Below are 19,427 nucleotides of genomic sequence, written 5' to 3' on the forward strand. Positions count from 1 at the left end.
CCACCCTTGGATAAAGAGGATAGTACCGTCTATTCTACAGTGCTTCGGGTTTCTGGATCCCAGCCTCTGTGAGCCAGCCCGAGGTGCAAGTTTCTCCTTTAGTCAATTTTCCTACCAAAAGTGCTCGCGACGAGCTCTGGGAGGGGATTTGGCAATGGAATTGTGCATTTCCAGGGGCCAGTTTCAGACTTTTTAATTCATTTCACCCACGCTTGTTGAGGCCACCTTGCCTGTACACCTAACAAGGTGAGAGTTCGTTCCCGCCTCAGCCTGTCTCTTGGCTCGGCGGGTGCACCTCGGTGACCCAGTTTTGTGCCTGTCTACCTAACACCGTACGACACCCTCAAGCCCAGCCTGAAATACGGATGGGTCTCGACAAGCGATCCCCACTCGCGATCAACGAGCGGTCCATTGTGACAAGTGATGACGACGGGTCTTGCGCTTTTCACCGCATCTTCTTCGCGAGTGCAGGAATACGGGCCGCCTCGTGTACCTGGGCACACCTTTCCCGCGAGCTTAGTGCACGGTGCCCCCCCCCCCCCCATCCTAGCGCGCGACCGCTGCCTCCCCGGCGTCCCCAAAGGGCAAGCCAAGGCAGCCGGGCGGCCCCAGCGCGCGCCGCCGCCGTGTCCGCGCGCGCCGCTGTCAATAAAGTTCGTGCGCGCCGGAAGCGGAAGTGGCGAGTCTCCATGGCGGCGGCGGCGGCGGGGCCGGTGTTCTGGAGGCGGCTGCTGGGCCTCCTGCCGGGCCGCCCCGGGCTGGCCGCGCTCCTGGGGCGCCTGTCCGACCGCCTGGGCAGGAACCGGGACCGCCGGCGCAGGAGGTGAGACAGGCGGCCGGGCCGAGAGCGCGGCGCCCGCGGCCCCGACCCCGCGCCCGGCTCCCCCGCACGGCGCCCTCGGCGTCTGCAGAGGGCCCCTCCTGGTCCCCGGCGCCCGCCCCCACCTCTGGGCCCGTTTCCGCCGCCCCGGACCCAGCCCCGGCCTCTGTGCTTCGCCCCTGGCCTTCCTGAGGGAGGGAGTCGACCTCGAGCACAACCAGCGGCCTCGTGCGCAGCCCCGCCGGCCCTCGCTTCTCCTCTCCACCGGCTAGCGTGGCGAGCCCTAGCCACTGCCCGCTTTCGCTTTCAGAGAGGGGCAGTGCTTGCGTTCACGGAGCTTCAGGCTCCTGGGACTAAGTTCATGTCTTGCTTTGGGCACCAGGATGTCGGTGATGGAGAGTCTTGTCACGAGAGACACTGGGTGCAGAGGGGTCTTTTCCTTATGTAATGCTGGCTGGGAGATGACTTGGCGGGAGTGAATCAGCCGTGCTGGGATTTTGTGCACGCAGTATTTCTCACATCCTGCCAGAGAGGGCTGTGAAGCAATCTTGAGTCAGTAACACGCAGGCCTGGGAAGAGGAACCACTTGAAACCCCTTTTACACTTTTCCAAGGGCCTGTGTTCTGGAAAAGTACTGAAGTGAGTTATGTAAATGGTGAAGTAGGCTTTGAAGCAATTTGCTGGAGCAGTGGTCTTTTAAAGTAAAGGTTGGCCAAGAACATGCTGGCCTGAGAGACTGGCGGCTATTCTTAGAATTAAAAAAAAAAATTCTCCTGCGTGCAAATAGTTTTCTTATTAGAGAGACTTGGGCCTTACACCTGATCTAACAACAACAACAACAACAAACACACAGAACCTCATCCTTTAGTTGAGGTTGCTCTTGTCTTAGGTTTTAAATTTGTGGTCCCTGGGTGGGATTTGACTTTGTGGCCTTCAGTAAAGAAATCTCTACTCCAATCAACTTGATGATTCTAGGTATAGAAAGGAACTTGCTTCATAAGAAAATGTGCTGGGTTATGGTGGAAGGTTTCCAGCAAAAATTCAAGTCTGAGTTAGGGGAACTTTCAGGTGATAGAATCGGGGTAGGACAAACTCTTGGAACTTACTGTTCAGCATGGCTTTTAAGTTTCGTATCAGTGAACTCGGTGGGAGTTGGTATAGAAGGCATGGCCTTCATGTGCTGTAATCAGTGCTTAGCCAAAGGATTTGTCCATTCCAGTGAGTAGTGAAGTCAGATAACTTCATCCTGGCACCAAACCACTGAGAGATTTGGTTTAAAGTTTGGAAAAAAAAAAAAAAGTTCTGTCCTGAAAGACAAGATTTCTTGTGATTTGTCATTTCCCTTTATGTGCTTAAACTATGTGGTAAACATTTTATTAATCATTGTTTAACAGAATTGATTACTGAAGGATGTTGTGGCAATCTCCACAAATTATTTTAGAAAGGGCAATTTTTAAAAAAAATTGGGGCAATGTAGGGTATGAGGGGGATAGTCTAAACTGACTTCTTTAAGTCCTTTTGGTAAATAGTCTTGAGTTGCAGTTCCTGTGGCTTCAGGTTACTTGTTGAGCAAATCAGAGAGAGAGAAAGAGTTGTTTCTGTGGGCCAAAAATTAAACCAGAAACTCAGTTTCTTGGGTATTAAGTCAGAGGTTTGTGTTTTATAATCCTTGGAAATAATGCCTGTGCTAAGACTGAGAACAAATGCTATGACCCGTATGAGTGACCCTGCTGGTTTCTTTGCTTTTCTTGAAAGGTTCTGGGATTAATTTCCTTGGGATAAATCAATGGAAGCGAATGCTAAACTTTTTGCTTTCTTTGCCTTATTCGGTTTTCAGACTTTTTCTGATTCGTTGTGGCCTTGGTATTTGGGGTTATTCATTTCTGTTGTGGCCATTCACCCTCTATGGGCTGCTGACTTTCGTTTCTTCTCCATTGTTCAGTTGCACCTCCCAATTCCTCATTCCCCGAATGATGTGGCTTCTTGTAACCCTTCTGGTCATTGATTCATTGATAATAGTTCTATGTAGTCATGATCTTAACTTATTTTAGATTTTAGCTTGCCAGTCTGACTCAGCAGTTGGAGTGGCTGATGAATCCTTGTGGCTAGGAAGAGTAATGGTGAGAGGGAATGGTTTTTACTGCATTGATTTCTTTTTAGGCATTGAGAGAGCAAACACTACACATTTCTCTCAAAATGACTTCTGCTTAGTGATCTATAAATACCGTTGTTTCCTTCTAAGCAAGCTTCTGAGTGTTTCATTATCATTTACGGGCTGCTGGGTTCATTCATGTAGTTAACATGCATGTATAGCGTTCTGCTCTGCAGTGCTGGATGCTGTTACCCAGGATACAGAGGTAGAGACACTCTCAAGATGCTTAGCTTTCTAAAGGCGGTTACATAAAGTATGGTGGAGCACCTGGGAGGGGCACCTGGAGGTCCTGCAGGGCTTCCTGGCAATAGCAGTTGTGATCTCCGCTGGCTTTCCAGGTAGGATGTATTAATGAGCTAGATGAAGATGGGAGTGGGCATTCAAGGAAGGACAGTATATGGTACGGAGTGGTGATTTTAGCAGTAGCAAGAGGTAGTTCTGAGGTCCCACAGATTCTAGAACCATTTCCAGGAGCTGATTGGGGGCCGGGGTGAAGGGGAGACTGACAAAGAGAATGATCATGTTTCTGACTTGGTGATTCCAGGAATGGTGGCACATGGCACGAAAACGGGGAGTAAGAAAGAGGACCAAGGACCAGGTTTGGAGCATGTTAATTTGCACCCAGGTGCTTCAAAGCGGAGGTGTTCATTTGGACTGTGGCATATCTGGACTGAGGAGATGGTGACAACAGCTATGGGTTGGGTTTTTGTTTGGTTTGTTTTTTTTTTGCACTTAGACTACACACAGCTCGTTATTTGGAGTAGGTGAACCTAGTAGGGCTGGCAGAGGTGTCAGGTGGGTGTTCCTGTGGTTTACTTTTTTTCTTTAAACACTTCAGTTCAAGCTACATGTGCAGAAAAGTCTTTACTTTTGAAACTCAAGTCCTCTGTTCTAGGTGTGTGATTGGTTGGTGTGTACGTGTGTGTGTGGCTTCTAACTTCCTGAGTTATAAGAGGGAAACAGTTTTTACATTGTAATGGCAGGCGAGTGTACTCTTGTTCAACTTGTCAGTGGTTTTTACTCTGAGGAACCACCTAGAGACTGTGCTTTATGTTTAGGGAGAACGCTGCTGATGATTTCCAGAAATTACTTTTTCTTTGAACTTTGTGACATTGGGACGCAGTTCTTCTTACCCCTTAAGGTTCAGTACAGCCATCTCTTGGTTTATTTATAGTCATAGAATAGGTGAGAGGGGCCTGTTTAGAATCAAACCAGAATTTCCCCCTAATAATTAAAATTTGGTCTTGCAGTAAATTAAGGTTTTCAATGGACTTTCCCAGTTGTAGCTTTATTAAGTTCTATTAATCCCCTGAGCACACCCGCTGGTAAGGAATTGGGTCGGGCAATGGTGTGCCGGTGGGCCTAGGATTCAGATGTCTTGGTTGGTCACCTACTTGTAAACGTTTGCGGTCTGATGAACGTAAATGAGTCATTTTCCAGGATATGGGGGAATTGGGGCTGGCGAACGCCTTTTGGAGTGGTGGCCCAGGTGATTGGTCCCCATCAGGCACTCTCCAGCCATGTCCTTGACACACGAGGCTTGTGGCAGGTTCGTGAGTATGTTTTAGCTTTCTGGCCTCTCCCCGTGTCATTGACTTCTGTTTGGATGAGTCCCGAGGAGAGGTGTCTGGTCAGCTCGGAGCTGCGTGCGGGCAGCCGGGACCTCTCCGGGCTCCTGGTTGGAGTGGAGCGGCCGTTGGGCTTTTGTAACCTCCGGGAATCCACACTCATTTCCCTTCCAGGCGGCGGTCTTGCGTTAGTCAGGAAGGGCTGGCTGCTGCCAGCATTGCAGGAAGTGTGTGACCTTCATGGAGTTTCTGGAGCCCTTCTCAGTAAGCGTGATGACTGTTGCTCTTTTCTCATCAGTTCACTTTTTGTGATGTTTAAATGTGTATAGCTGGGGGGGTGTGGGTTTTTCTTCACAAGAAGTTTCTGAAAATATTGCAATCCAGAGAGTTCAGTTTCTTTTAAACAATGTCTTTCTTTTTCATCAGTTTGTGCAGATTTGGATGGGATCCAAGCCACAGAGTTTGTACTGTGACTCTTACCGTAGAGTTCCCTAAGCGCTTGTGGGCCTTGAGACCACAGACAGGGTCCCTTCCTTCACGCCCCGTGTGACCCAGAGAACGTGACTCCTGCCCCTTCCCCACGCAGGGTTGTGGCTGGCAGCGGCGGACAGTCCTCCAGCCTCCCAGTGTTCACCTCAGTACCCCGGTTGAAAGAACCCCTAGGGAGCTGGCCTCCTGCTTGTGTCCCATTGGTAGTGGATGGCACTAGGTGTTGTGACTCCGGGGGAGGCAGGTGGGTGGCTTCTGAAACCAGGAGAGGCTCGAAGGGGACGCCCAGGGGAAGGTAGGCCCAGGTGCGGTTACCGGATTCCGCGCCTCTGTAGCAGCGTCCCTGCGCTGCGTGGGAGTGGGCCCACCTCCAGGCTCATCTTGCCCCTCCAGACAGAGGGAAAATGGGAGGTGCTGTGGTGTTTTTCCATGAAGCATGCGCAGCTTCTAAGTGCTGGGTGAGGTGGAGACTCCTGTCTCCCCACAAAAAGGAGAAATGCCTTCTGTTTTCCCGGAGGTGTCCTTTGATTGCCAGCATTTCGGCTGCTCTTTTGTTCTCACTGTTTCAGTTTAGCAACTTGCTCTGAATTGAAGGTCCCCTGAGATCCTGCACCCCTCAAGCAGGAGGAGCTTATGTCTCTTCTAGGACCTCTTGGTGGGCCAACTAGGCTTCAGGCATAGCGGTGGCCACAGTCCAGGGGCTCAGGGACAAGAAGCCAGAGGGTCAGTACCCTCCCTCCTTGGTCAGGGCGGTGCAGGGAACTTTCTCCAGGCATTCCAGGGAAACCTTCAATGGCGCGGCCCTGAGCCTTGGCCAAGAGTCAGGTCTTTTGTGGGCGGTGGCCAGGCAGGTGACTGACGTGGCCGAGGGAGTGTGGGCCCCATTTTACCTTGTAAAGTCGCAGGCTGGGGCTGGTTTGCACTATTGCTTATTTTCTTTGTGGCTGCTGCTGCCACCAGCTGAGTTCTGCACCATGGAGTCCTGCAGCCGGGCTCTGAATACAAAGGCATAAGTACCTGCCGCCTGCCCCAGCCCCCATCTCTAAACTGCTCCAACACTCCATAGCCAAGGGGGGGCCTTTAGAAGGCAAAAGGGGCGGAACCTTATTATCCGACCCCTTCCCACCCACCTCTGCTTCCTCTCCCTGTAACTGGAAGCCGAGGCTTGATGATACCTGGAGAGAGGGGATTCAGGGGCATTCGGGTCGAGATGTGGAAATCGTGTGTGTCCACGGGGTCACTTCTCAGTGGGGAGTGTGACCTGTAGCTGTGCTTTTGGGATAGAATTACCACAGCTTCACTCCCTCAGGTCTCTTGGGGGTGGCGTTTTGACCTAGGACGTGTGGTTTCTTAGTAAACCTCCCTGGGGTGAGGGGAACTGCTTCTGCAGGTGGTCAGCCCGTGGAGGCTGGAGTTCCCGAGCGGCAGGGGCTGCTGCAAGCATGGGCTCAGCCTTTCCGAGAAAACTCCCAGGAGTTACGTTGCGGAAAGCCGGGAACTAACCCTCGTGGGGTTCTGGATGAGGTGAGAGGGAAAAAAAGGGCCCTCGAGAGGCTCTGGAGAAGCCAGCGATGCACCTTCAGAGTGGAGTTGGCGTCTTCTGCCCTGGCTGAGGCACTGCAGCTGGATCGAGTGTCCCGAGCCCAGATGTGACCTCCTTGCCTGTGTTGTGATTGTGGCACCTGCGTGAGGCTGCGCTCCTTCCCAGAGTGCCTTCCTGTCTAGGGGTATGAAATGCCACCTTTTGGTTGGGTTGCTCCCATGGTGAATCTGTGACTCCTAGTTGGCCTTCAGTTCCTTCTCCTCTCTAACAAAAGTAAACCTGTCAGTACACAAGTTAAACAGGAAGCCAACATGAAAAAACCACCAACAAATCTTGGACTGAGGCCCTGGTGGAACATTCCCAGGGAGAGCTGCTTGGCAGGGAAGAGACCTGTGCAAGGTAGCCCCAGGCGGGCATGGCGCTCTCCCAGGCAGGTTGGAGGTGACGGGATGGGCCTGACATCTTTTCAGACTTTTGTTTTTAATGTTCTCCTTGCTGGCTCCTGGAACCCTCCTGGGCTTTCCTGTGGAGGGGGTGGCTTCTTCCAGTTCCTGCTTTTTGCATTTGTTCCCGCTGTTCCTTGCCTGGCGGCCCCTGTTTAAATTCTTCTCGTTTTCCGAAGCTCCCACTCAAGTGCACGAAGCTTTCCTGGTAAGAAGCACTTCTTCCACTGTTCTCAGTGTGTTCTCTTGTGTTGTGGTTAGATGGTGTCAGGTGTGGAAGTTTGGTGAGGCCATCAAGATGGTGGGGGGAGGGAGCCTGCCTTGGTCTTCGTGTGTACCCACCAGAGGTACACAGTAGGAGCTCGCATGATGACTTGAGTTGAGGTTTATGTTTGCATTTGCCTCCTTGCGTTTGCTGTTGGCCAAGGAAGTGTTTCCTTGTTCTAACGGCTCGCGCTGAGGAAAGTGTGTGGGGACGGACTAGGTGGCCCTGGGCTGCAGGCTATGCCCGGCTTCTCTTTGGTCTGGCCTGGAAGGTGATGCTAAGTGCTGCAAGGCTGAAGATAAGTTGATCTTAGGCTGCTGTGGGGCTTTCTACCTCAAACAGACTGTGCTTAATGAATATTGGACTTTAAGCCCCCTTGGGGGCTTCAGATTGATAGATTGCTGTGCAGTTTTCCCACTGTCCCGTGGTTCTCCCATTGGCGTGAAGAGACTTGAGCACAGCAGGAGCAGTATGGCCTGTGGTTTGGGAAGTTGAGGCAGCAATCATTGTTGGCACATTTGGGCCTTCCAGTGGCAAGCTGTGCCATTTCTGGAAGTGGGGGAGGCTTAGCAAGCTGGTGCTGGGGAGGCCCGTCACCCAGCCTCAGAGATGGGGGTAGAAGAGCTTCCTGCCTGTGCCCAGTGGCCCAGGCGAGGCCTAGACTTTCCAGGACAATGATTGCCTGGAAGGTACCTTCCACCCATTGACTAACGTTTTCTTGGCAGTGGATCGGCCATGACTGACTGGTGGGCTTTCTGGGAAGTACAGCTGTGGGCCATCTGGTGTCTGTGTAGGGACATTTACAAACCCTGGGAAGATTCAGTCCTTTATCATGAAGCAAGTCAGTGAAATCATCTTCCTGGAATCTGTGGCCATTTAGGCCGTGGGGTATTTGAGCATCCTCGCCCCAGAGTTCCTCTTGAGCCTGTGGTCAAAGGTCATCCCCTCAAGAGGACCTTGCTGCTGCTGCAGGGCTGGAATCCAGACAGGATCTGCTCGTGGGGCCAGTCCCTGGACCCTGCAGCCATTCCACGCCCTACACCGGCAGAAGTGCGGCTTCACCAGCAGAGCCACCCTGGCTCCCGCCCTTAGTGTCAGGCTCCTGAGCGGAGTCTGTGGGGGATAGGCTGATGTGTCAACCCAGGGTCGGCTGGGACCCAGCAGCGTAGCTGGGAGGGCCAGCTCTCGCTGTGGCACCTGGATGAGCTCCTTCCCAGCCTCTTCCTGCTCCAGTGCTTCTCTCCAGATCTGAGTCTTAAAGAGAGAAAGCACAGTGACTGATTTTCCTGGTCACCCCCCCCCCCCGCCCCTTTATCTCATCAGTCATACGACTGGGGGGCCAGGTGCGACCCTCAGACTTACACAGGCTTACCCTGGCTCCAGGCATTTTTCAGTGGCCTCCTGCTCCCAGGTGTTGCTGAGGTGGTTTCTGAGGTGGTTTCGCTTAGGGGGTGGCATTTGTGAGTTTACTTGTGGCTGCTTTACATCTGGTCCCTGAGACTTCAGGAATCATCGTGAAGTTTGGGATTTGCCCACGGGCTTTGGCACTTCTCAAGCTGTTCAAAACGCAGGCTCCTGGAGGTGCTAGAGGAGGGGGAGCTGACGGAAACACTCCTGCAAAGCTTGACTTGGGGTCACTTAAAAATGTTCCAGGGAAGCGGACTTGGCTCAGTGGTTAGGGCGTCCGTCTCCCACATGGGAGGTCCACAGTTCAAACCCCGGGCCTCCTTGACCCGTGTGGAGTTGGCCCACGCGCATTGCTGATGCGCGCCAGGAGTGCCCTGCCACACAGGGGTGTCCCCCGCGTAGGGGAGCCCCACACGCAAGGAGTGCACCCCGCAAGGAGAGCCGCCAGCGCAAAAGAAAGTGCAGCCTGCCCAGGAATGGTGCCACACACACGGAAAACTGACACAAGATGATGTGACAAAAAGAAACACAACAGATTCCTGTGCTGCTGACAACAACGGAAGCGGACAAAGAAGAACACGCAGCAAAAATAGACATAGAGAACAGACAGCGGCGGGAGAGGGGGAGAGAAATTAAAAAAAAAATAAAAGTTCCAAAAAATCAGAAATTTGCCAACCCTCCCCCCAGTAGCTGAGAACTTTTGGGGCAGAATTTGAGGCCTCTAACCTATCGGTTTTTGTCACCAGGTCGCCATGGCTGCTCTTGGCACCCTTGCTGTCCCCACCTGTACCTGGGGTACCCCAGGTCACCTCCCCACCCTGCTGCCTGTGTCCAGAGGGCGTGCACAGGTTCCAGTGGATCAGAAACCTGGTTCCGGAGTTCGGAGTCTCCAGTTCTCACGTCAAAGTGCTTTCTTCGCCAGCAGAGTTCTTTGAGCTCATGAAGGTAAGTTGTGTCTATAGGAAAGAGGGCCAGAAGTTCTGAGTTAGGAAAGAGGGCCAGAAGTTTTGAGTTTGAGGCTTTAGGAATAAGGTAGGGTGAGTAGCAGTAGTTTCTTCTGTTCTAGATGCTTCTGATGGTTGTTCGGCTTGTTCCTTTTGGGTGCTACCCATTGGGTTTCAGTATCACCGTTGCTGAGTTGAGCCATAGCCAGAAGCTTAGCTGTATGGCTCATGCCCAGGTAGAACTCTTCCTGAGCATGGCGGCGCTGGTGCTGAGGCAGGGTCCTCGGCTTTGGGTCTTGTAGACACGTTGGGTCCCTCCTTTCTGTGGTGATGGTGTGGGCCACTAGTCCCCAAGAGGGGGGCTAGGGAGGACGTGTGGGCCACAGAGGCCCGCCCTGTGGTGAGGTCTGGAAAGAAGCAGGCCCCTCTGGCCAGTCCAAGGTAGGCCCCACCCCTGGAGATGTCTCCCAAGCACCCGAGTGGACCCTCATGACTTGCTGGTGGGATTTGCCACATAGGAAGTGGTCAGAGCCTCTCGTTCAACAAAGAGGCAATTACGGGGAAAATTTGGACTTCCTGGTTTTCAGTCTCATGTTCTGGTTCTTTTAAGTGCCTCTGGGGTCGTCCCTTCCTTCTTGGTAGTGCTGTGGAACTTTGCGTTGGGAAGGTTCAGCTTTCCCTGTATTACTCAGGTTTTCCTGCCATGTCTGGTCTTTGGTGGTAAAACTGCTTATTGGAATGCAGTAATTCCACACGACTCAGTTTGTAGTAACATGAATGCCGCGTTCATATTAGCAGGGGGCTTAGGGTTGAGGTATGACGAGATCAGGCAGGCAGGATGCTGCAGCATGGCAGGAGATAACACCTAGAGATTCATTTTTGTTCAGAATATAACCTTTAATTCATTTCAGTTCTTGTGCATTTTCTCTGCCTTGCCCTGTTGTGTTGTGTATGTCTACACTTAGCTTAATTTCTGACTGGCCATTCCACAGTACATTGTGTATGTGTGTGTCTTTGCCTTGTGTGTGTGATTTCCTTCTCCCACGCTTACCCACCCACCTGTACTACTTGTCCAACCTGTGCATCCTTATTTGTATAGAACCACAACTGGGGCTGTTTTATTCTTTGCTCTTACTTGTTTCTCTTCTTGGCTATAAGAAACTGGTTTTTCAAAGGAGGTTCTTCTCAGCATCCTCATCACCTTTGTGCTAGTGACTGACAGGCTCCATGGAGTGCTGCTCGCTCCACCAGGTGGCTGGACTGCTGGGCACCTGCACAGGAGGTGGGCTGCTGAGGCCAGTGGGCAGTGGACCGGGAAGGAGCCGGGGCCAGCAGGGGCACTGGGCCGGACAGGAACTGAGGCCAGCGGAGGCGCTGGGCCGGGAAGGAGCTGAGGCCTGCGCTGCCTTCCTGCTGAACCCAGCTTCTGGCCCTCTCATACTGAGTGTGCTGTGTTTCTTCACGGGACAGACAGAGCGGCCCGTGTTCAGGAGAGGAGTGCACAGTGCTGGCTTCTGCCTCATCCCACGCCTTCAGCCTGACTGAGCTGCTGCTTGTAGGAGCAGGCCTCCTACAGTAAACTCTCAGATGTTCTTTTGCTGCCTGAACGAAACTGACTTATGCCTTCCTTGTTTCTCTTTCTTCACAGTCCCTTTCTTTACCAGTATCTATAATAGATAACGAAGCAAAGGAAGTAGCCATCTTGGGAAAGGCCTGTGTTTCCCTTCTACATAAGCTTTTGCCCAGCAGTTTATTCATCTCTTGGTCTAGTGAAGATGCCCCTCTTGCTTAAGTTGAGAACGCAAGTGTTCGTGTGACTGCCCTTCTTGAGACAGAAGCAGGCGAGTGCATCATGCCCGCCTCCCTCACAGCCTCAGCTTCCCGCGTGCCCATCAGGGGGTTGATCTTCAGTAACATGGCCCCCTCCTCTGGGGCCTCCTGGAGCTTTGGGGATTGGGTCACTTGTTCTCTTGGGGGCAGGAGCAGGCTCTCTCGGAGGCTGTTAGGATGTATGTGATTTGTCATCTGTGAATGTGGGTATGTTCAGTGTGTGTCTCTATTTCTCTGTGTTTCAAAAGAGCTACCTGCGCATTGTGCAAAGCTCAAGTGGTGCAGGAGGTGTGAAGAGAATTCATCTCCTTTGTACTCCCCTTTCTTTAGCTCTGCTCCCCAGAGAGGACTGTCGGCAGATGGGAGTGTACTTTTCTGTTCCTGAAAACACATTTACACACACACACACATGTTGAGAGGTGTTTGCGTGGGAGCCAGTAACCAGGTGGGAGCATGGTTTGGCTTCTGTTGGTGGTTTGATTTTCCCTCTCAGCAGTACGTTGTGGAAGTTGTTTGCGGGCAGCATGTCCAGTTGGTCTTCATCCTTCTTCACGGCTGCGCTGTGGTGCATGCTGTGCTTAGACAAGGCACAGTGCTTTGTTTTGCAGGCTCCTGGTAACTTAGGATCCTGGAGTCTTGTTTGATTTGTAATTATACACATTTTGGGCTTATTAATTGGTGGAGACAGAGACTAGCTTAGCTTGGAGTTTTATTTTCCTCCAGGATCAAAGGACTCTTCCTTTCTCAGTGAACTATGAAAATATGATTGTGAATTTTGATTTTGTTTCTCCTCTTTCAGGGGCAGATAGAAGTAGCCAAGAGGCGAGTTGTGATGGCATCCCTCTACCTGGGGACAGGTCCTTTGGAGCAGGAACTGGTAAGGTTTATGGGAAGTGGTGCTGGCACCTGTAATGAGTTGACCCCCAAACCTCCCAGCTGCCCAGCACTGTGCAGTTACTGCAGCACTGCCTTTCCTCTATCTCGTAGACATCGCGTAGACAGCTCTTGTTTTGGCTGCCCCAGATGTTGATGGACTTGGAGATGATCAAGATAATTTGTGATCCAAAGGATGGTCTTGCTGTAACCTGTCTTGCTTCTCTTTTCTTGTTACAACTGCTTGTCAGGCGGGCCCAACGAGGAGGGTGTGGGGAGGCGTAATCCTGCCTTGCAGCCTGCCTGGACAGTGGCCTCGCCCTGCACGGATCTTGGGGTTGCTTTGTCTCCCAGTCTGGGGCTTGGCAAACTACGGCCCGCAGGCCAAATCCATGAGCTAAGAGTAGTTTTCACATTTTAAAATGATTGGGGAAAAAGATGCATGTTTATCAAACACATGAAAAGTACTGTATACGAAATTCAAATCTCAGTGTCCTTTAATAAAGTTTTATTGGAACACAGCCACACTTAGTTGTTTGTGTGTTGCCTGTGGCGGCTTTCAAGCTGTAGCAGCAGAACTGAGCAGTTGGGGCAGAGACCACCTGACCCACAAACCTCGTGCTATTTGCCACCTGGCCTTTTAAAGAAATCGTGTTCTGACCCCAGCCCTAGACAGTGCAGGCCAGGGCCGGCCAGCCGGTCCAGCCCAGGGCTTGTGTCTGGTGCCAGGTCCACAGCCAGCCTGGATCTGCCTGGACCTGCTGTCACACTGTGCTTGTCACTTAGAGTGAGTGAGTACAGGCAGGGAGAGAAGGAGCTGGAAACCACCAAGTTTGCGCGAGGCGTGCTGCTTGGAGTCCGAGGCCAGGGTGTATCCTGGTGTGCAGGCAGGACCTGTCAGCTGGGCTGCAGCGAGCCTCAAGTGGGGGAGGTCGTGGTATGTCTGTCTCCTGGAATGGTGGAATGGGTCCTCTGCCCATCGAGTTTGTTTCCCCATAAGTTTCTTCGCTCACCTTTAGACAGGGGCTGCAAAGTCATGCATGGGTTGGAATGTGGGGAAGGAGGATGGGTTCGCATAAGCAGTTCCACCTTCTCTTCCTCTCTGAGGAAGAATACCTCCCCGGTTTTCAGGAAGTACTCTTAGCTGTGAACCTGGGAAGCTGGTTTGTTCTCTTTGGTGAGGAATGTAATGTCCAACCTGTGGGGAATAGTCAGTGGGCAGGTTGTGTCTTGGATTCATTCTTTCAGCAAATATTTACCGAGTGCTATCCATGTGGAGGCCTTTGTTTGTTGTCTGCCTGTGAGGATTATCTCTGTTGAAATGTGTGTGGGAATTGGCGTCTTAGAGCTCTTCCCAGAGCAGCAAGGTCTGGATTGCCCGGGCAATAAACCTCTGACCTACAGCTCTCCCTTCTCTTTCCTGGGAAACACAGGCGGTGGGCACGGGGAGGGGCTTGGGTTCTTCCGGCTGTTCTAACCAGCTGGCACACTGGGAAGAACTTGCGCAGTGGGGGCTTCTGGGCACTGATGGCTGTGTGTGAGGGCCTTAGCCAACAAGCTGATGCGTTTTCTTTAATATATAAACATCTCTTTTGGTCTTAAATGTCTGCTCTTTTGGCGTTCTTTTGTTGATAGGTGGATTGTCTGGAAAGCACTCTAGAAAAGTCACTCCACGCCAAGTTTCCCTCCGACCTCAAGGTCTCCATTCTCTTAGACTTCACTCGGGGCTCAAGAGGTGGGTATTCCGTGCCTCCCCAGCCCCCTGTGCTTCCTCTTCCAGAGTCTCCTTTTTAGGAGCTACAGGATCACCTGCCCCCTGTCCTCAGGCAGGGACAAGGCTGTTTGAAAACCCTTGGGGGCTGGCCCAGGAGTGCTTGATTGAGTTAGGATTTCTTCTGTAACCAGTGATCAAAGGCTAACTCAGAACTATTAGGCAAAGAAGAGAATTACATTTGTCTTCTGTGGCTGACCTGTTTTTTTTTTTAAGCAGTTTAATTGAGGTATAGTCACTTCCATACAGTCCATTGAAAGTGTACAGTCAATGGCTTTTAGTATAGTCACAGTATTGTGCATTCATCACCACAAAAGTTTTAGAACAATTAATTTCATTATTCCAAAAAGAAAAACTCCACATCCCATAGCAGTCACCTCTTAATCCCTCCGTCCTTCCTCAGCTGACTGACTTTGTTTTTGGGGGGCCTTGGTTTTGGGGCTCAGCTGTCTCACCTGATCCTTCTGCTATCTCTGCATTCTTTGGGCTGGCCTCCTCAGGCTCCCATGTGGCCACAACACCTGGTTTGCTGGAGGAGCCTGCTTCCGGGTAGTCAAACCAGAGCACCTAATTGGCCTGCCTTGGGCCATGGGCACATCGCTGAATTAACAGCTGTGGCCAGGGGCTTGGAGTGGGTGCACTGGCCTGGCCCAGGTCTGTGTGCTCTGTGCTCTCCCATGGAGCCAGGGGGCTGAGGGCGAGGTTGAGTAGAGGCCCCTTCACCCAGCGCAGAACTCCTGAGAGTCAGGGCAAGTGGTCCCAGGAGGAAGTTGAGTACAGTCACCATGGGCAGCGTGAGCAGTGCTGGGTGGCAGAGACAGGCGGTTTGGGGCCCCCCAGCCTCTCCAGCCCAGGCCCTGAGACCAGCAGTGGTCCATGGGTCCTCCAGGTAGAAGCCATGCGGGTTGGTCTGACCAAGTCAGCACAGCTGAGCCCGAGAACCATGCACTCGTGCCCCACGGGCAGGGTGATATTTTCCTGGTGTGAATTGCTCTTTTCCCTTCTCTCCCACATACCAGGTAGGAAGAACTCCCGCACAATGCTTCTCCCACTGTTACAGAGGTTTCCAGAACAGGTCCGAGTCTCCCTCTTCCACACTCCAAACCTCCGCGGACTTCTGCGTCTCCTCATCCCTGAGCGCTTCAACGAGACCATCGGCCTCCAGCACATCAAAGTGTACCTCTTTGACAACAGTGTCATCTTGAGTGGGTGAGCACACCTGCCTGTCAGTGCTTTAGCCTTCATCTTCCCCAGGGGGAATGGCAGTGGGACAGGGAGAAAGGAGCCTTCGAGAGCCTGCTGTACATGTACATTTCAGTCCCGTCGCCTTGCCCACAGCCCCTGAGTGCCAGCGTGTGCAGCTGCTAGGCTGAGCTGAGCCCCTCAGCCATGCTCCCTCCTGAAATTCTCAACAGTGACCCCGCGTAGTATTTTCTTCACTTTGCACGAGGAAACAGAGATCAGAGAGGAAAGTAGCTTTGTCAGGCCCAGCCAGAAAATAGGAGGAAACTAGACAGAGCCAGGACTGAAACCCGGGTCCTTTGGTCCCTGGAGCGACCCTGACAGCCAGCCCCAGGTGGTGGGTTCACTTTTCACCTGTCCACCTCTCTTCTTGCTAGCTAGATTGCCATCTCCTCGAGGGGAGGGACTTTGCATTTTCCTTTTTTTTTCCATCAATTTTAGTGGTAACGTATTAATAAAGCATATTATATTTTACTTCTTTGTGTCATCTCAGTACCTGCTTTGCCTCGTCCCTGGCACGTGGCCACTGCCCAGTATATGTGGTGAATTGGCTGCTTTCACTGCATCCTGATTTGCGTCTGCCGGCCCCTGCTTGTTAACCTGGGCCCTGGGCCACCAGGATGTTCTGTGGACCACCTACTGCTTCTCTCCTTGCAGTGCAAATCTGAGTGACTCCTACTTCACCAACCGCCAGGACCGCTACGTGTTCTTGCAGGACTGCCCAGAGGTGGCTGACTTCTTCACAGAGCTGGTGGACGCTCTGGGGGATGTGTCACTGCAGTTGCGGGGGGACGACACGGTGCAGGTGGTGGAGGGGATGGTGCATCCTTACAAAGGTAGGGCCCTGGGCTCTCTGCCCTCCCGAGGTTGGGGATGGGGGTGGGGGCCAGGGCCGAGGAGAGGACCCCTCTGGGTGGCCTTGCTGCAGGCTCAGGAGACTTGAGTGGCAGAGCCTTGTCTGCTTTCGACATGGGAGCCAGGCACATGTGACTCACTGGCCATTGCTCACGCTCTGTGGTCATGAGAACCGGCCCTGGGAAGGTGGGTCGGTGGGGCTGTGCATCGGTGCCGGGGGAGTGCACCAGGAGCCTGCCCTGCGCTCATAGGAAGCCACCCAGGGACTGCCCATGCAGTGTGGAGGCCAGCCTCCGGGCCACTCCCCAGCCACTGTCACCCAGGGGCTCGGGGGCTCGCGGCTCCGCTGAGGTCTGTGGCCTGCTGCCTGGAAAGTGAAATGGAGAGCCCTCAGCTCTGCTCCTGGAAACGGGCAGCTCCTGGCTGAGGAGCACTCCCTGGGGCACTTGGATTCCTGCGATTCCTGCGGCTGTGGCTTCCGGCCCACTCTAAAAGAGTCTGCCGCGGTGTCAGCAGTGTGGGGACAGGGCTTAGACGCAGACCACATAAGGAGAAGCACCCTCGGTCCCCAGCCCTAGAGGGGGCAGCATCCCGGTCGGGGTGCCTGGTGTAAGCTCGTTCTTAGGGACCGGGGCAGCAGGAGCCGGGATCTGTGTGACGGAGCCTGGTGCCTCCTGCAGCCCTGGGCCACCTTGGGGCCACCTGCCACAGGGCCTGGGCTCTACTTCTAGCCCCACTGCCTGTGGGGTCGGCCTTTCTCTGCTTTCCCCTGTGGGCTGAGCCTCCTTCCTCCGGGCACTGTCTCTTGCTCCCCCCCTCCCCCCCCACTGCTAACGCCAGCTAGGAGGCTGCCCACCCCTCACCTGTGGTCGTGTAGAGACTTGTTCTTTGTCTTTAGAGTTGCACTGGCCTTCCGTTTCTTTGACTTTGAGGGTCCCCAGAAGTACTGTTGTGGACAAGGGACCACAGTCTAGAGCAGGAATTGGCCGGTGACGGTGGTGAGCCACATGCTGTGTGGCCCAGCTGAGAGGGCTTTCTACAGATGAACATGTGCAGTCAACTTGAAGATAGGGCATTCTGACCTTGACCCCCAATTAAACAACCAGTTACCCTCCCAAGAATTCTGTTCTCATCAGCAGACCTGAATTACAAAGAGTTGTACTCAAGTATCATCATTATATTTTGAATTTTGTCATTAAATTTTTTGTGGACATGTGTTAGTGTTTTCTCTCTTGTTACATTAAGTACCTACAGATTATCCTCAGTTTTGCTTCTTGTCCCTCTAAGCCTAAAATATTTACCATCTGGCATTGAAAACATTTGCTGACCCTTGGTCTAACTTAACAGGCCACGTGGGGACGTGAGGAAAAGGCTGTGTGCTTGGGGAAGGACGCGCGTCCACGCTGCTCTAGGGCCAGTGGAGGGCGAGCCGGCATGAACACACGTGTTTGGGGAGCGGGGCAGCTTAGGGAGAGCGGGCCCCCGGCACGAGGACTGAGGTGTAGGAAGGACACTTAGGCCCCCGCGTTCCCTCCTCGCACAGCCTAGAATGGTGCACAGTGGCTGTGGCCATGGCCTCCCTGTCGGCTGCTGGTGTCGGTTCGGCCGGATCCCTGCGCAAGCCAGTCCTGCTCTCAGTCCCCGGCCCAGGCCGAAAGGCTCCCAAAGTGTGCACCCCCGCCACCCTCCCCCAGGACCAGTCTGTCCCTACCTCAGGCTGCGTAGGGTGGGGCCAGCCAGGCCTGTTCTGCTTCCTTTCCAGGCCGACCTGGTCAGCCTTGCCCAGGCCTGCCCTCCTAGTCACTTTTCCTGAACTCGGCCCTTCACGGTACCCACGGGCTCGGCTTTCGTTTCTGTTTTCGTTATATTAACTTCTACTCCTATCTTTGTTATTCCCTTCCTTCTACTCTTTTGTTTGGTTTAACCCTGTTGTCTTCTGCCCCTGCCTCTTGGTGGTCTCTTTTTTCCCCTCTTGTCATGGGTGCCCTGTTGGAATCCCAGGGCACCGCCTGCGAGCCCGCCTCCCCATCCTGCCCTCAGAGGCCCATGGTGCGCTCTGCGTGGCCCGTGCTGCTCTGAGGCTTCCTCTCTGCTGTCTCTGCCATCTTGCACGTACACGTGTCTTTAGTTAAGTGACTGTTCTTGCTGAAGTATAACATGCTGCCTACAGAGCACAGCTCCCAGCCACCCCTCCATGATGACCACCCTCCCAATTTGGCACCTTGAGTGAGCTTGCCTGCTGTGGGATTTGTACTAAATGGTACTCTACGGCTACCTGCTTTTCACCTCTGAGTCTACGTAGGCTCCTTGTGGGCACGCTCCATGCCATGTGGCCTGGCTCCCACACTGTGCCTGGGTTCCGTGCCTGATTGGTGGTCATGCCAGCCACTGGGCCACCAAGCACCATGCCTTGTGTGCCAGGTCGAGGTTTCGCCCCTCCAGTTCTCTCCCCGCACCCTTTTTTCCCATGTCTCCCTCCAGGCAACCAGGCTGCGTATTGCCAGGCAGCCCACAAGAGGGTGATGGACGTGATCAACTCAGCCAGGACCCGCCAGCAGATGCTGCATGCCCAGACCTTCCACAGTGACTCCCTCTTGACCCAGGAAGATGTCGCAGCCGCTGGTGACCGGAGACCAGCCCCCGACACCTGGATTTACCCGCTGATCCAGATGAAGCCCTTCGAGATTCAGATCGATGAGATTGTCACGGAGACCCTGCTGACGGAGGCAGAGCGAGGCGCCAAGATCTATCTCACCACTGGCTATTTCAACCTGACCCAGGCCTACATGGACCTGGTCTTGGGCACGCGGGCCGAGTACCAAATCCTGCTGGCCTCCCCGGAGGTGAACGGCTTCTTCGGGGCCAAGGGGGTGGCTGGCGCCATCCCGGCGGCCTACGTGCACATCGAGCGGCAGTTCTTCAGCGAGGTGTGCAGCCTGGGGCAGCAGGAACGCGTGCAGCTGCAGGAGTACTGGCGGAGGGGCTGGACCTTTCACGCCAAGGGTAGGTGGAGGCAGTCGGGGCCTGGCCCATGGGGCAGTGGGGCAGCGGTCCCCACACTCCTGTTCAGGCCCCTTTCCCACTTCCCAGTGCTGTCCTCTGAGCGACCCTGGGAGGCACCTCCCATTCCTCTGGGGAGGAGAGAGCGGCCCTCTTTGGGAGCAGCCTGAGGGAATGTCAGTGCTATAAAGCCATTTTGGTGGCAGTTTCTAAAAAGGTGGTCTC

At 53.5% G+C, this 19,427-nt stretch overlaps 1 protein-coding gene across 2 annotated transcripts in view; it reads left to right on the forward strand.

Annotated features, from left to right (window-relative positions):
- Positions 1–658: 658 nt before the first annotated feature.
- Positions 659–19,427, forward strand: part of PGS1 (phosphatidylglycerophosphate synthase 1) — a 36,565-nt gene continuing 17,796 nt past the window's right edge. For both annotated transcript variants that reach the window (XR_009182562.2, XM_004460435.5), the window contains exons 1-7: positions 659–823; positions 9,434–9,632; positions 12,261–12,338; positions 13,970–14,069; positions 15,125–15,314; positions 16,005–16,183; positions 18,684–19,205. Coding sequence is in view for 1 of the 2 variants with exons in the window: in XM_004460435.5 (XP_004460492.2) it covers positions 690–823; positions 9,434–9,632; positions 12,261–12,338; positions 13,970–14,069; positions 15,125–15,314; positions 16,005–16,183; positions 18,684–19,205 (1,402 nt within the window). In the remaining variant the exon portion in view is untranslated. The remainder of the gene's footprint in view (positions 824–9,433; positions 9,633–12,260; positions 12,339–13,969; positions 14,070–15,124; positions 15,315–16,004; positions 16,184–18,683; positions 19,206–19,427) is intronic.

The sequence above is a fragment of the Dasypus novemcinctus genome, chromosome 21, assembly GCF_030445035.2.
Source record: "Dasypus novemcinctus isolate mDasNov1 chromosome 21, mDasNov1.1.hap2, whole genome shotgun sequence".
Taxonomy (NCBI): domain Eukaryota; kingdom Metazoa; phylum Chordata; class Mammalia; order Cingulata; family Dasypodidae; genus Dasypus; species Dasypus novemcinctus.